The sequence below is a fragment of the Parasteatoda tepidariorum genome, chromosome 2 (genome assembly GCF_043381705.1).
Source record: "Parasteatoda tepidariorum isolate YZ-2023 chromosome 2, CAS_Ptep_4.0, whole genome shotgun sequence".
In the NCBI taxonomy this organism is placed as follows: domain Eukaryota; kingdom Metazoa; phylum Arthropoda; class Arachnida; order Araneae; family Theridiidae; genus Parasteatoda; species Parasteatoda tepidariorum.
Window position 1 is genome coordinate 35,271,639 of NC_092205.1, and position 18,734 is coordinate 35,290,372.

Here is an 18,734-nt window from a genome sequence, read left to right on the forward strand (position 1 = left end):
TTTAACTATTTTTTACTACTTTATAACTACTTTCTTTTCTTTTTTATCAAAATAAATCTTTCCCATATAAACAATTTACATAGCTCATTAGCAGAATTTGAGTTTTTCTTTTTTATTTCTAAAAAAAATATAAAACTATTATAAAAACAGTTTTATTTTGAATGTTACAATTAAACATTCGTGTTTTTTTTTCTTAAGCTTTCTTTTTCAATTTTAAAAATGCTTTTAATTGCATTTCATTGTATTTTAATTTAATTAATAATGAACATGTTAAAAAAAAGAGTAACAATTTGTATAATTTTTGATACATTTATTTTGAATTGATATTCTATGATGTATGAATATTAAATTAATTGACTTCATATGAATAGTAAACTAATTTATGACATATGAATATTAAATTAATGATATTGTATGATGATAATATAATTAATGTTATGTGAATGCTAATGAACTTTACACACCCATTTATTACAAACGATTCCAATAGCGTTTAACTGACATCACTACTTTTCAACTCTCTCAAACATTTATAAAAAAAAATGTAAGTTTTTCTTTTAATTTGTTCAAAATTATTTAATTTATTTTTTGAAAAGACAAAAATGCACCTTAAATTTTACAATTTAATTATTAAGTTTGTAACCGAAATATTATATTGCGCTGCTAACAGAAAACTCAAATCACACATAATTTTAAAGAAACTGTCTTCCAAAAACTCACCGTAATTTATTTTATAATTCTGTTATGCTTTAGTCTATTAATGTTGACAATGATGAAAAAAATATTAATATATAAATAATCTGCTAATCTTCCAGTTTAAATAAAAGATATGATTTTACACTTAATGTAACCCTTTCCCTATTCCTTGTCATCGACTGTTCAATTTTATGAACCATCACCCTCCCATACATAGCATGACATCATTTGTGAATGGTCCCCAAAAGAAGCCTAAACCCCTTTCTATAATAAATTGCTAATTACTTCTAAAATGTTAGTATATATTATAATAGTTATCATACATTTGATATTTCCCGGAAAAAATCTACCGGAAATTACTTTATCGTTCCATCAGCGGTAGACATACAAATTTTATAAATAAAAAAAGTCCCATTAAAATATATAGAACATTACACAGCAAGATTTATTTCGAAGTCCCTCGGTTTCATTAAAATCTGTACTTCAAAAAAGATAGAACTACTGAAATGAAGGCTTGGCGCTCCATTACAAAACATTTCGAATCTTAAATACCGTCCTTTTACAAAGCTGATGAATGACACAAGCATAAAAAAATCAATGGTAGCCAAATTGACACAAATTTCCCCGACATAAAAGACCACTTTAGCTTACATGCGTCAGTATTGTCGAATTGGAGACGCATAGAACAAAAGGTATTTACTATACTGGATCTGTTCTCCCGTCAACTTCCTGACTGTTACATTTAGGAATGACATAGGGTTGACAAAAGCTTCTTTTTTGAACGATAGCGCCTGTCTCGAACCGTTACATGCATGAACGCTGCAAGTGACACGATTTATGGCACATCCTGACTTACGGGACATGCCGCTAGACGCGTGTATGATGTTTCAGTGTAAAAGAATGTTTTGGAATTCGATTGGATATTGATGTAAGAAAAGAACGATAGGAATCGAAAAACAGTTGGTATATTTAAGAATAGTAGTGGACATTTAAAGATAGAGGTAAAACCCTGGAAAAGTTACACATTTAGAATAATTACGTTGAGTTTTCCGTTGATTTTGTATAGGTTCGTTCATCAATCAGCACGAACGATAAGCGGAGTTAACAATTCTAAAAAGTTCTAAAAATGCTGGGGAAAAAAAGGGAAACATAATAATAAAAGACAAATGCATAGACGTAAAAAAAAATGGTAAAATTACCGTACTGTATGGTAATGACATTTCTAACAACGCCACCAAAAAATACATAATTCTGCTTAATAAAACCAGGATAGACGGCACTTAAACCATTTCTGGTACTTTTTCCGTTTATTGTAATAGCGTAACTGATGTTTACCGGAAATTCTGGATTTTCAAAATTATAGTTCTTATTCAAACTAAGGTAAACAACGTTAAAGAGCACAAAAAATATTTATTTTGCATTTATAAATATTTTTTGTGCCCTTAAACGTTGTTTACCTTAGTTTGTATTTAAGCACAAAGGTCGCCCACTTGTATATTTATAGTTCTTATTACCACACATTTATCAAAAACATACGAAACTGAAAAGAAATTAATGACTTGTATGCCATGCTTTAAGATTTTCCGAAAAAATTACAACATGTCAGATAACCTAAATTCTATCACATATTATGACACTATGATTTATGGTTCATTTTCCAAAATTATTACCTAAGTGCTTCAATAAAAAAATTACCGAATAATTCTGGTGTTCGCGGAACATTGTAAATTTTACCACATTGTGCTTGTTTTGATCATTCTTTTTTCTAAGTATATGAGCTCAAAAAATCTCCTTTATTCTATTTTGCTTTCGGTCTTAGTTTATGAATTGGGGGAAAAAAGTCACGTGAAGTTTAAAAACGTTTAAAGATTTAAACTAGTTTAAAAATGTTAAACGTTTAAAGTTTAAAAACTTTAAAAGCCTGTTTCGTCCCCAGAAAGTTTTTAACTATATAAGTGTAACTGTGCCAACAATAGAACGTTTGAAGGGAGATTTTATTGTCATTGTTTATTAAACAAACGCATCATTATCGTTATAAAAAAAATCATTTTTTCTGTAAATTTCTTATCATTTTAAATTGTTTGGAAATTTTTATAGTTTTCTGAATTTTATCTAAATAATATTTACATTTGAATGCTGTAATTATATTTCCGACCGTATTCCTTTCAAACAAATCAGAGCATTCTTTCCCATGGATTATCTATAAAAAATGAATCGTTAAATTCTGCTTTATTTATAGGAGTAAAGTATAATGCCTATTATTATTTTTAAATTCAAGTACCTTAAAATATTTCTTCTGAAAATAGCATTGTCATACCTATTAATTCCAAGCACCAAACAGCCAATTTTTTTTTTAATAAAATAAATCTAAGTTTGTAATTTTCATCAGATTTTTAAATCGCATATACATTTGAGTGCAATTACAATTATTATTTTTATATTTCCTAAAACTTAAATCTGTTGGTCATTTCTTTTTTTCCCCTTAATTTTTGTTTAGACTGTTCCCTTAGAACCTCTTGTGTGGTCTATAGTGCTGAAGTATTATTTTTATGCGTTTTTTTTAACCAAAACTTATGCAGGTGTGACTATTTACTGTTTATTTTGTCTAAAAGAGATTTTGCTTTTCTAAACAAACTATTTTTTAACTTTCATTGCATCCCTCAGCTAACCGGTTGTTAATGTTTACTTAGAACAATAAATTTAAAAACGCTTTTTTTCCGTTCCAAAACCCGTTAGTCTATAATTTCGAAATGTTTGAATAATTTTATGTTCTTCAGAATAAAAAATAAATAATGATATATGCGAATGAGAAAATTAGATGGCTCCTTCTAAACTCGGCTGATATGCCTGTTTTTGAAAACCTAGTATATGCATGTTATAAAATGATTTAGATCCGCAAATAAGCAAAATTAGTTTTATTTGATGTATTCTGTCCCGGTACTTTTATTCTGGGGACATGGCGCCAGTTTTTATTATAAAATATGAGGACCATTGTTCGAAACGGTCTACATATATTTTTGTTTTAAGAATTAAATTGTTATGTTGTTGAACGAGAATTTCTTTTTCATCATAAAATAGTAATTAATAAAAAATATATTTTGACGTTTATCAATGTAATTATTTTTATTTAAAAAATTGCGAGATTTTATTAAGGTTTTGTGAATAATTGTTATTAAAAACATTCAGATCCTAAGATTTAGGTATCAACATAAATAGTGCATTACAAGTAAGTGAAAACATGCAGAAAAAAATATTTATGCATTACACGTAAACGTTATTGATCATTTGTATTATATTTTAATAGAATAAAAAAGATAAACGCATGCAAAATGAACTGCATAGATTAATTTGAATTTTTTTTATTGTGAAATAGTAATTAATATAACTATTTTTAAACGTTTATCAATGTAATTATTTTTATTTCAATAATTGCGAGATTTTAATAAGATTTTGTGAATAATTGTTATTAAAAACATTTAGATCCTAAGATTGAGATATCAACATAAATAGTGCATTACAAGTAAATAAAAACATGCAGAAAAAATGTACATGTATTAAACGTTATTGATCATTTATATTAAAAAAAGAGATAAACGTATGCAAAATATAATACTTATATTAATTTTATATTGTGATGGTGATGAACGAAGTTAAAGTCACTTTTCTTTTGGACTGACCACGAGAAGATTTTGATGTTTTCCGATTCAGAAAAAACTTTTTTAACGGATGCAAACAATGCCGCCTCGTTGATTGACCGAAAAGTTCTTTTGTCTTTTGGGCTGTGTTAAACATTTGAAGTTTACGGGTTTAACTATAAGCTGAATATCCTTCCAGGTCTTGTATTAAAACTATTTCAATTATGTCTGGTTTTTTTTTCCTGACGAGTACACGGAGAAAAGAATTTTGGTAAAATTACCGTATTGTATGGTTATGGCAAAAAAACAACAACATAATTTTAGTAATAAAAATCAAAATATACAGTATTTAAATCTTTCATTGGTAATTTTTCCGTTTCTATGGTAATGGTTTCCTTGAAATTCTGGTTTTAAAGATTATAGTTCTTGATACTACACATTTAGTAAAAAATAACCGAAGTAAATTTAACCCATGAAATGATTTTTTGCCTTGCTCAAAGGTATCATGGCAAAGTTATTAAATTTTACCACATTTACCAAATTTTACCATTGCAAAGCTATAGTTTATTGTTAATTTTAGCAAATTCATAACCACAATGCTTCTGTAACAGTTCCCATAGAACCAGAAACACGAACCATTTTAACATATTCTGGTAGTTTTGATCTTACTTTTTTTTTTCTTAGTGTAAAATAAGCTTTTACTATAAGTGATAGTAAGCTATTCATTACCATATTCATTATCTTGGTAGTCATGAATATTTTTCGTTTTCTGAAAAGAATTTTAAATGAAAGATTATCTCAGCATTTTTTGCTCTTTTCCGTCTTGATATGTACAATCTTTAAGTCATGCACCCGTTACATTAATTCACAATGCTAGTAAGCGAACAGAATAAGAATAACAAATTCGCTAACTAGCAAAACACAGTAGAAAATTTGCCTAAGATTAACAAATTCTCATATAGAATAGAAAATTCCAAAAAAATAAAAATAATTTAATATATTACTGACATAAAAAGAAATTAAAGTGTTACAAAAAAAATCTAAAAATATATTTAATTTATAAATGTGCGGGTATTATTTTACGAATAATTTAGTTAAATTTTTTTTGTCGAACGAAATAGATAAACTAGAGTTTGTCGGCGTCTTGATCCATATTACTTCAACCTAAATGATTAATGAAAACCCATCATCTAAAATTGAATCTAAAAATATTTATTTCCCTTTAATTGATTAAATATCGTACAGAAGCAACATTAATCACAAATTAATTCAATTCGTTTGTTTAAATATGCGTATCATGTTTTGCTTGTTGAGTTGCAAATGGCAATGGTTGCTGTAAACGGTGTGATGTCCTTCATTAAAGTACATAATTAACATTCGAAATTAGCTTTCCCGCCGTGCAAAAAGGATGGAATTTTGCGTTCACTAACCTCTTTTTTTCTCTAAAAATGTTCTCGAAAATGGATGGCAATTCCTCATTTCCTTTTTGAAGGTCAAAGTATTTAGGACAAATGATTTGCTGAACGATTTTTATGAGGAAGATTTAAGACTCTGAAATTCGAATTATTCAATTAACTTTGATATTAACCTTAAAATTCTTTTTTTATTCCCAGATTATTATATAAAAGCATCATTTAAGACTCATAATATTGGTTAAGAAAGTTCCTTATGTTTGAAATGTATACGGTTTTGTTTATGTTGTACACTGAGTCAAAATGTTTGGTAAATTACCGTACTATATGTTAATGACATTTATGGTAAAAAAAACATAATTCTAGTTGATAAAACCAATATATATGTAATTTTAACCATTGATTTGGTAATTTTTCGGTTCTTATAATAACGGTTAACCGGAAAGTCTGATTTTCAAAATTATAGTTCTCATTACAACACATTAAGTAAAAAATAAAAAGTAAATCTCAACTGAATAAATGATTTTTAAGCCATGCTCTAAGGTATTATGATAAAATTACCAAATTTTGTCACATTTTATAGAACCATATTTTGTTCTTTATTTTGCCAGAATCATTATCAAAACGCTTTGGTAAAAAATACGGATATTTTTGGATACGGATATTTTTGGAGTTCCCTTAATGCCAGAAACACGGTAAATTTCATCATCTTTCGTTAGTAATTATTTTAGTGTAATATCATTTACCTTAAATCTAGGCTATGTCAAAAGGAAAATCTATCTAATTTAAGTATTGCGATAACGGTATTTTTAAAATTTTTCTCAATATCGTAAGTTAAAAATTATATCTATCGGAAAAATATCGAAAATAAGATAATTATCAATTTTGATAAATATCGAAAGCGGAAAATATCTCGAACATAAGTAAATTTAGTTTGAGTAACGAAAATACTTATTAATGTAAATAATATGTAACTTGAGAAAAATCATTCTATATTTCGTCTACTATTTATATTTTATGGCTGATGTATGAGAGTTAACGATATCTCGGTAATATTTACAGTAAATACCAATAACACGATAATTAGTGAAAACGATACGATCAGGAGTGTTGATAAATACTATTTATCTTACGCTGTAAAACCTCTTTAAATTTCTTAGGAGAAGCATTTGCCTTTTTTATGTTATTACTTATTACCTTTTTATTTCAATGAGATATGCATGTGAATTAACCCAAGAACTTTTTTTAAACTTAATTTTAAGTAGTTCAAATGTGTGTTTTAAAGTATCGATATTTCATTATTAGATAAAAATAAAATATCGATATTGTAGTTCAACTCACTCCAAATTATTTTTATCAGTATACTCAGTGTTTGTGGCATGATATTAAAAAAAGGAGGTTTATCGTTTATTTTATGTTAGTTTGATTGTCTTAGCTGATAAAGGAACTAGGATAAAATTTTCGAAAATTACTATGTTTCTTAGACCCTAGAAATTTAAATTTACGGGCCAAATATATTTTGTACTTTTTATTTCCATTCGTAAGATTTCTATGTACAACAAATTTATATATTTTTTTAAACTATATACTAAATATTTGTTATTGCTATCATCTGGCCATACAATTATGTTTATTTATAAACCACTCTAAATGCTTATAAAACTTTCAACCAAAACCATTATCCTCTATTCCTCTTCAGTTATTTTTATTGATTTCGTTAAAAAATAAATTAAAAAAAACGAGGCAGTTTACTCAGCAGTTGCATTAAATACAAAAATCACCCATACAAATTTCCTTATTTACAAGGACTTTTCGAACGGCAATACAGTTGTACCAAACTCATAAATTATTTGCTCGAACTCTTTTGTGCGATTCTTCTACTCCAAAAGATATTTGGAAAGAACTAACAAAAATATTGGCGGTCGAAACGAAATGAAAGCACATCCGTTATCCTTTTAATATTAATTCACCCAACAATATATAACTTGAATACTTCCGTTACATATATAAATATATATATTTATTATACTCTTCTATTGTTCTCAATTGAATGAGGAAGTAAAAAACTGAATGAAATTTCAATATATTAAAATACTCAAATAGTTTATGGTGAATTTTTCATACTATGAGTAGTATATTTGACATCACTTATAAATCACGTTTAATATATTTTTCTAAACATATTTTTTGTCGACATTTGAAAACTGTTAGTAAAATGTGACCTTTTTGTAGATATATTAAATATTTTTAAAAACTTATTTCAGTAGCTAAAATACATTTCTTATATTTTTCATTTTCTTTTTCGAATTTGAGTATTACTCGTGTTTTGAAGTGCTCAACAATATTTCAGAGATATTTAATGTGAACATGAAAAATAGAAAAGCAATAAATGTGGGAGTTACAGATAAAAAACTGGTTTATCTTTACAAACCATTACCAATTGCAAGTATTTATCTAGACATAGCATTTAAAAATATGCTATTTATAATTTTTAAATGCGTTTTATTAACTTTAGAGATTGAAAAATAATCCTAAGTAAATTAACGTCTAACTTTTTATGCAAAATGGTATATCAAATAATTAAATAATTCTACGATTCCTTTATTTTAAAAAAATTATTTAAATAATAATAATGTCATATATAGTAACACAAATAATTTTATATTTCTTTACCCCGCGATTACTAACTTTTCTCTAATTGCTACGCTCTTACGAAAACTAAAATTATCGTATCTACTAATGAATTTATGATAAATATTAATAATGATTTTGGAACAATAATTATTATATTTGGATAAATAATTATTATATAATAACAATAATAATTATTATATTATTTGACTACGTAAGGGTTTCCGATAAAATTTGAATTGATTTCAAGAAAAATTCAAGGCACCTCTCATCTCATATTGTTTGCTACACATCAGAGTACCAATGACACACATTTTAGGAGCCCTTACCCTAACCCCTTGATTGTGAAGCTAAAGTTAATATACATACTTATTGCGAAATAGTTAAGTCATAACTCTATAAATTATTTCGCTTTTAAACAATTGTTTTAATAACAGGGTCAAAGTTAATATAATTAATAATTATTTTTAAAAAAATCAACAAAATTCGAACTTCTAACAGAAAGAAGAACGCCTTTTCTTATGCTGTTTGTTTAGTAGTTTACCTTACTGGTATGGTTAATACTGATTTTTATGTTATAAACAAGTTCATATGCATGAGAATATGTTCGAAAAAACAATATCTCTGAATAGGGAAAAATTAGAATAAAAAGTACTAATTCTTCCATCCAACAATGAGATATGCATGATGAATCTCAATTTGATCGTGAAAACAAAAGCAATTTTAAAATGCTCCTTCATTTTGAAGTATTAAGCAGTGTTTATTAAGCATAGGAAATATTTTCTTTAAATGGCCTAACTTAAAAATCATATCGCTCATAAACAAAAATCTTCTGTGCAGTTTGAAAACAAATTGATTTTATGACGATTGCCAATGTATTTTTTGTTGGTCATTGAAACTATAGTCTTCAAAACAAAGCGAAAGATTTCAGCGTAAATTAAAAAAAAATTGGCAAGAAATTTATAATTTAGATATTCAATAAACATTACATTTAGATAATCACAAAACATTTTAGTGAAGGAAAAATACAGTACATATTATCGAAAAAAACTATTAAAGTTATATGAAATTATATAACATACTATTCATAAAAAAAATCCCCTGTTAACGTCAAAATAAAATTCGAGTTTATTTTTATCAAAATTTTATTTATTATATGTAAATATAGTTTTTTTAATCTTTAAAAAAACACGATGTTACCTGTCGATTTGGCATACACTTTAAGATAAATGATCTGTTTTTAATCTATTTCGTTTAAAAAACTTTTTAATTTAATTGTATTAAACAAAAACGTTCTAAAAAAGGTTAAATAAAATATATACTTTTACTTTAAAGGTCAGTGTGTTACTTTCTTAAAGAAATTTCGAGAAAATTACAGTACATGAAGTATGGCATAAATTAAAGGTCTTTCAAAGACCTATTTACATTATTGTCCCAGACTGGCGTGCATTTGCAAATTTATGGTCAAAGCAAATTTTGTCATTGATCATATTTAATGATTTAATTCTGATTCTAGAACCCTTTCATGTCATAAAAATAAATCATAAATCTAACGTAAATATTCGATATCAACTCAGGAAATGATATAAAATTCTACTCTTAAATGTTAATTGAATCCCTCATATCCTCTGGACCGTAACGCCATACTTGCAAATAAAAAACAAATCGAAAAAAGTCGTTCTGTTCTATGCTTTATCTTTGCAATTCGAATCTGTTTTATCTAACTTGCTTTGTTCTAAATATTTTTTTTTCCTTTTTAGAATTTTCTTCCTTTCATTTATTTTGAATATATATTTTTCATGTTTTGCCCTCCCCATTCTTTTGATACCATTTCAAAATGGGTGGGTTCCATTTTTCATGGTTACAGTTAGATCGCCAGATAATATCAAGCGACGATTTAAATCGTTTGCTGTTATTTTTCGCACGAAATCTACAGAGAACAACAAAAGCAAATAACCATTTTGTCTTTTGTTAAAGTTCTCTTTTGTATTTTAATCGTTATTTAATCTGATAACTTACATGTTTACTTCATTAATTCTACATAATATAATGAGTGTGTGGTAGTCAAGAAAAACGGCATACCCCCAAATGAAATTCCCTAGTAATTTATCATTTATAAAATGAATTTAATCAAATATGAAGCATGCTTCAAAATAACTGAACAAAAATTTAAAATAGTTTCTATTAAGACTATTATTCCTTTATAACGTTCCATGTTACAATAATTTTTGGAGCATAAAAATTCGAGAAAAAAAATCCTTCTGCTATGATCATTGTCTTCACTTCAAAATTTTTAATCTTCTTCTATAAGCTAAAAATAAATACAGTACCCATCGTACATTCCAAAATTAAAAGAATTCATTCTGAAATTTTAATTTTAATGAAACGGATATTTTTTAAAAAAAACGAGTATTTTGAATCAAAGTGAAAAACTTCCCATATTGAAGCATTGATTATTCGACTGTTTTTTATTTTTTTATTTTACTTTTTTCCCCATCAAAACATTTTATATCTACTGTTACGAATAACAAATTATAAAACTAGAAATGTAACCTTCAAGAGTTTTGACACTTAGCAAAATTGTAGATAATTTCGATAAATAAAATAGAAGAAACTTGTTTTTAAGTTCGAAAGAAGACAAGACGCTAATTTATAATGCTAATTTATAATAAAATTAACAACGAGCTCTCTTTTTTGGAGATTTTCCTATTTTCTGTAGTTGGTCGCAGTTATAATGCAAATTTTTTTTTTGTTATTTGAACTAAAAAAAAGTCAAAAATCATGTTTTTCATTATTTAAAAATATGCAGAGAGATTTAAAAATATCCAGAAAAATATGCAGAGAATAACAGGAGATCAAGTTGTTCAAAGCCGCTGGATTTAAAACTCGCTGCAGAGACTCAAAGAGTTAAATAAATATTTCATAAATAATTCTTTAAAAGAAAGTTTTTTTTTAAAAAAAGTATTGAAGCATAATATCTAAATAATAATAAATATAAATGACTAATATTGAAAATTAAATAATATTGAAATAAATAATGTTGAAAAATATATCGTCTTGAAAAGTAATATTTCTTTTTTCCTTTTCAAAGAACAATATATTTGATTCAAGTACTAGTATTTTCCTTTATTTTTCTATTCCCTTTAAAATTGAATCATAAGAAATGTGAAATGTTGATATCGAAATAAAATTGTTCAAACTTGACGTAAATAAATGATCAACACTTTCTTTACGTTGTGATAAATAGTTTATGATTTATTATAGAAAGTGCATCGTCAATTTATCAACAGCTTTTGAAACATAAAATTTACTCTATGAAAGGAATATTATTTACATTATTCACTTACATATTTTAAAGTACAGTAGTTTTCTCTTTAAAGTTTTTTCTTCTTCTTTTCTTTTACATGTAATATATTAACTTTAGTATTTTTTTTATGATAAATGAAATAGTTCGATATTTAATATAATTTTATTACAATGATCATTGCAATAGACAAGTTTAACAGTAGTTTAAGCATAAATATGATTTTCAATCAAATATTTATGTTCCATCTTATGTGAGTTTCGTCCTTTAGAGAGAAATGGCTTAATTTTATAGTCTCTTAAAAGTTTTTATGTTTCTCTAAATATTTAAAAGGATTTTATTGAGAATTTATGTGTGAATGTCTTTTTTTTTTAGAAATCTTATATTGCTGTAATTTGTTAAAAAATTAATTTAACATACTTTCGGCTTCAGTTTACATTGACTTTTGCTAAAAGATATCCTGCTTAAAATAAGAAGGCTAGTTTCCATCGACTTAATGTAAACAGTTTCTATAAGGGCCATGTGTTTAAAGAAGGAAAAACAGTATTTAGGGGTTCAGCCACAGGGAATGTTTTTGAAATGGCGGGATCGCGCCACTTTTCTTAACCACTGCTGGGGTTGGGGATGAGGGAATTGTTTATCTTGTTATTTATGGTTAGTTTTTGGATATATTTTTTCATTAATTATTAACAGTACTGTACATTTTTATTAAAATATGACTTATTTTCCACGTCTCATTGAAAATTGTTCTTTCACCTGCATTCTTTTTACCATAAGAAACCAGATTTTATTACGTTATTTGGTCGAGCTAAAGGGAAAAAGGGACAAAAATGCCTCGCAAATTTGTCCTGGAAGAGTATATTGTTAAATCATATTATAAATAGCTATATATACTTGTAAAGTAAATTAAATTTTTAGGCGAAAATGTTTCTAAAATAACATAGTCTATGTATCTTAATTTGTTTTTTTGTGAATATTATGTTATGCACTTTGGAAGGTAATTAATTTCATAATTTTTCTTTCTTTCTAGTCAGTTGACAATTTTGATCTCAGTATGATGAACGGCAACGTGCAAGAAAACGGAGAATATATGAATGTTGATCATGTAAGTATCATTAGAATTTCTTTTTGATAACTTTTTTTTTAAATTCAATCTGTACATAAATCTTTTTATGATTCTAACATTTAAGGATGTTTTACTAAACGAATTAAACTATCTTCCATTGCTATTGAAAAAGATTCGTTCATTATTTCTTAAGTCATTTTCTTACGATGAGTTAAAGAATTTGATTATTTCACTGTCTGATAATGATGCATTGTTTAAAAGCGTCAAACATAAAAAAGAGTTATTGAAAGATTAATAATTTAATTTTCATCGTGAGAAATTTTAATAGAAAAGCTAGCTTGAATTTTATAATTTTTTTTTAAATTTAAATTGATCTGAAAAATATCCATATGAAAAAAAAAACATTCTCATATTTCTGTTCATCTTTTTTTTTCGAAATTCCATTCTACGATTCTCGAGGAAGTTCAAATGTTCCCCGGGTTCAGCAGTTTCACCTCTTAATGCGATCATATTTGAAAATAAAAAGCCGGCAATGAAGATTCACTGTGGTGATGCATTTCAGAAACTTCCTGTCTGCGAACCTTCCAACCGTGAAGAATTTGGAACAACGGAACTAATCTAACTGGGAACGTTCGAATTAAGAAAATTTTTTATTTCCTCACTATGAAATAATTGAAATTTTACTTAAAAAGCAATGATAATCAAAATTCTTATTCGAGCATTTCCAAATGTGGTTGCAGACACGTTGAAAAATTTGAAGATGTTTATAGGAAAGCTAAGTGCAGTCATTATTAAAGAAAGCTGCCAAATGGAATAAGTATAGTTTTAGCTCGAACATGTTAAGAAGCTAAGTACAATGTTAACAGGGATGTGGAAAATCGTTCATAGAGCTTAATATTTTGTTAAAAATTATCTGATTTTTTACGACCTTAAAATTCAGACTACTCAAAAAGGTAAAAAAAATTAAAAATTAAATCTGACTATATTTTTTATCTTCTTTTTCTTTTTTGAAATTTGTCTTTCTTACCGAATTGGATGATCTCATCTTTGTTATGTTGTTCTTTTTCTATATTTCTATATTTCATTTACTCATTTTGCATGTTTTTCCTTTAGTCTTATCTTACTTTGAAATTATCGAGATCTGGACATTTTTTTATTCTTATTTATTGTTAGGTAACATAGGGGAACAAACTTTTTGTTTCATTTATATGTATACTTGATATAGCCTTAATCGGATGTAAATCTGAGATTAGTTTTGCTTCTTAAAGCTCCAGTTTTTTTTTAAAAAAAATGTCATTTTTAGTCTATTCTTTTTCGTAAAGTACACGTTTAGAAACGTTGTATAAAACACGGGATCGCGTAAATGGTACGACTAATTTCTAAGAGAGTTTGGGCATATCATCAGGATTAAAACTGCAGAGAAACTCATGCCCGGAAATGTTAACACCGGGAATAAAAATAGAAGGGCGCTACCCTTATTATAACCTGTTCAAAAGCACACGTAGAAACTATAAACTAAGAGTATCATTTTTATTTTTATATCTTATATCCGTCGTTGAACAGCCGACCCAATTTTGGGTTTACAACTGCTAATGTTCAACTTCGTAGCCTTGTAATTTTGAACCAATCCAGAAGACAAGGAAACTCCTGGATCAGTACCCCCAGAGGTATTGATATGTTATGGGAACATGGTGGACTTTGTGACTGGACGGATTTAATACGTGCATCAGTCACATTTTCTACACGGGGAGTCTTCGGCTGGCGGGGATCGAACCCACGAACTCTTGGACATGGGCCCAGTGCCCTACCAACCAGGCCTTTAAAAGTATCTTTTAAAAAAATCTGAAGCATGGAGTTAGGAATCGTATGCAAGTTTGAAATCAGCTATAGGAAAGTATTTAAAATCTGTTAAAAAACTCCGCATGCAACAGAAAAGAAAAGAAAAGTATTCCCCAGTATAATTTAAAAACATTTATTGCCGTTAAGTAATTACATGAAAGCAAAAAGTTGCTATTCTATTTTACATTCCATAAAATACTGTACTGCATACCTGAATCGGTAGCTGAAGATTCGTAATTATAGTAAGGAATATCATGTTGGTTTCAATACAAGTTTGAATACACATGCACAAATTTAAAAACGTTATATAAAACAAGGGATAAAATGTTGCGTCAAATTCAATCAGTCAATCATCAATATTCAAATTGCGTAAGACCTATTATTGGAAATTTCATCATGCGGGTTAGTGGCACTTCCCAATTATAAATTGTTTCTTCATATGCTTCTGAACAGTTCGTAATAAGGACGATCCCCTAGCCGAGTACGACGTTTCCGGGCATGGGTTCCTACTTAATTGTAATCCTGATAATGTGCCCCTAGAAGTTCGTCGAAACATTTACACCACCCCTAGCTTTATATAACGTATTTAAACTTTGTATTTCCACAAAAAAATAGACTGAAAATATCATTTTAAAAATACTTTAGCTTTAGAAGCAACACTAATCTCAGATTTGAAATCTTTACACCCAAATTAGGTAAGATCAAGTATTTTTATAAAAGCAACAAAAATTTGCTACCCAGTGTTATGGTCGAATAACAAAACTTTAATTTAGTTAAAGAAATCTACAAATTTAAAATAAAAATATTAACCTGTAAATAAAAATTAAACATATTAATAAAAACCAATAAAAATATATAGATTTTTTTGTGAATTTTTACAATTACATTCTGAAATTCATGTTGAATTATAAATTACTACCCAATTTATAGAAGAGTTTTTGCATTTTAATCTATAATTTTCTCCAAAAATAGATTCTTTCAACTCCTTTAGATTTAAAAAAAAAAAACTCTTAACCTCAAATATAAATTCATATACAAATAACCCGAAGTTACATCGTTTTAAAAGGTCCGCCCTGACGAAAACTCCCTCAAAATCCATGCCGAAAGAATCGGAAGACACTGCTTGCAACGAACTGCGAAGTTGTCAGAGACGAGTTGAGTTGTCGGATTTCTTAATGACAAAGGAATTTCTACGATTAATTGGAATGTCGGTAATGAAGGGATGGCCGAAAATCTGGGGGATGAGAATAAGGGTGAGGGGTGAGAGAAGGGATGTTGCTCGTGTTATTAACGGGAAAAGAATCAAGGGGATGCCTTTCAGCCCTTAGGGGGAGTTCGTTAAAATTGGAAATTGGGGGTGTCGAAAGACGATAGCGAACTGAAGGAGAAGACGCTCTTAATTGCAGAATACTTTCGTATTAGAATTGAAATACATTAATTGTTTGAGAAGGAATATATTCTTTGTATTGTGAATATTTGAAGGGTGAATATAATTAGAAGTGATGTCCGAATAAACAGTGAAAAGAAAGATTCTGTCATAGCACCTTCGCTTACACCTTCTTTAATATATTTCAGTCAGATCGATATTATTTGCATTATGTATTCCTTGCGTTAGTTCTCATGATAAAACTTAAAATTTACTTATGAAATAATCATTGACGTAATACTTTATATTTTTTTTGTCCAATTTTAATAATATTTACTAAGTTAATACCCCAAAATAAACATTGACGTAATACTTTATATTTTTTTCTCCAATTTTAATAATATTTACTAAGTGAATATCCCAAAATAAACATTGGCGTAATACTTTATATTTTTTTATCCGATTTTAATAATATTTACTAAGTTAATACGCTTCTTATGTTGTCAGTAACACTTTTTTTTTGTTTATAATCGTCGTTGAACATTCGTTGTTGATTTTTGGGCTTACGACTACTNATAAACATTGACGTAATACTTTAATATTTTTTTGTCCAATTTTAATAATATTTACTAAGTTAATACCCCAAAATAAACATTGGCGTAATACTTTAATATTTTTTTGTCCAATTTTAATAATATTTACTAAGTTAATACCCCAAAATAAACATTGACGTAATACTTTATATTTTTTGTCCAATTTTAATAATATTTACTAAGCTAATACCCAAAATGAACATTGACGTAATACTTTATATTTTTTTTCCGATTTTAATAATATTTACTAAGTTAATACGCTTCTTATGTTGTCAGAAAAACTTTTTTTTTTGTTTATAACCGTCGTTGAACATTCGTTGTTGATTTTTGGGCTTACGACTACTAATATTCAACTCCGTAAGTTTTAACCCAATCCAGAAGACAAGGGAACTCCTGCATCAAGTATTGGGAGAAATTGGCCTTCGTGGAGGACTTTAAGTAAAACTTATATATTTTATTTTTATAACCGTCGTTGAACAGCCGACTCAATTTTGGGTTTACGACTACTAATGTTCAACTCCGTAGCCTAGCAATTTTGAACCTATCCAGAAGACAAGGAAAGTCCTTGATCACTACCCCAGAGGCATGATTTGTTATGGGAACATGGAGAACTTTGTAACTGGACAGATTTAACGTCCGTCAGTCACCATTTACTACACGGGGAATCTTCGGCCAGCTGAGATCGAACCCACGACCCCTTGGACATGGACCCAGTGCCCTACCAACCAGGCTATCCCGTCCCAAAGTAAAACTTTTAATGTAATCTATAATATTTAATAAATAATTTGAGAGGGTGAAATCCCACATATACGAAGGATTTTTGTAATAAAAGTTTTTAGCGCCCAGAGTAAGAAAGATTAGTCTGACGGAACTCTGGCTTGCTAAGCTTTCCTCTCCATTGATTAGTGTGTTATATACGAATTTCACTCAAATCATATGGTTTAATGGTATAGTAAAGGATTCTTGATATAGTGATAAATATTCTATGATGAAAAATCTCCTGCGGATTAGTAAATATCTTTTGGTATGCAGTAAAATATTTTATGTTATGACAGTACATTTTAAGAAGTAAAAATATTGTTGTTTGAATGGAAATGAGCGGAATAAAAAAGAAGCTGATAACAAATTATTTATGAGGTACTTTTCATTATGAGATAGTTGTAGTTATTGTTTATTTACGCCGCACTAGAGCTGCACAATGAGCTTTTGGCGACGGTTCTGGGAAACATCCCAGTGAATAATCGTCCGAAGGCACTCCTTCACAATTTTCATCTTCTGAAGAGGGGTGAGCAACCCCACTTCCGTGGCTTGACTATCTGCGTGTGAAATAGAGCACTTTACGGTAGAACGTTTTAATGAGGACCAATACCGCACACCCTCGGTTCCTTCGCAGACTGATTCAAGTGGTCACCCATCCGTACACTGACCATATCTACTGATGCACCCGTGTCTTAATGATTAGTCCACTACGGGACCATTGTGAGACAGACTAATTCTATATGTATTATCATGGTTTTGCAAAATAAAAATTAAATATATTGGAATACTTATTATTATGAAATCCAAAAATCCTTTTACAAGCTTACAATTAAAATTCCTCGCTAACATTTATGTAATTGTATTCAAAATTAAGCGTCTTAAAAAGCAATACGATTTTAGTTATCAAAATTTCTTTTGTGCTATTTTCAAGTTCTGAACTTAAGTTTTTATCTAGTTACGGTATTAAATTAATTTAGAAATTACAGTATTGTTAAAGTGGTAATTTTATGCTAAAACGAAAGAGAAATCTAATGCAAATACGAAATTCAACTGAAGGCTTTTTTTACTAGGAGGCTTCGATTCTGCTCGCTTCGCACATAGTTTATTCTCATTTATCATATTTTTTTAAAATTAAAAGTCCATATTTTTCAAAAACGTGTATGATTTATAGTATGTTAAGCTTAACGATATGAACAATTACTTGAATTTGTAAAATTATCAGAAATTAAGCTTGCAGATTATGTAATACAATAAGTAGAAACAAATTAAAACTTCTCGTTAACGATGCATAACGATAAGAATGATGCATGTTAATCGTTATGCATCATTATAACAGTTCAAATCGGAAACAATGAATATCTCTCTTGAATTAAGTCTTTAAATTTATTTTTGTATATGTAAGATTTAGTCAGCGATAAGATAAATAGTTAAAA

General features: G+C 27.9%; 1 protein-coding gene across 2 annotated transcripts in view; it reads left to right on the forward strand.

Annotated features, from left to right (window-relative positions):
• Positions 1–18,734, forward strand: part of LOC107437091 (thymocyte selection-associated high mobility group box protein TOX) — a 209,125-nt gene that overhangs the window by 144,418 nt on the left and 45,973 nt on the right. For both annotated transcript variants that reach the window (XM_016048981.3, XM_016048980.4), the window contains exon 2: positions 12,709–12,783. In XM_016048981.3, the coding sequence (XP_015904467.2) occupies positions 12,709–12,783 (75 nt within the window). The remainder of the gene's footprint in view (positions 1–12,708; positions 12,784–18,734) is intronic.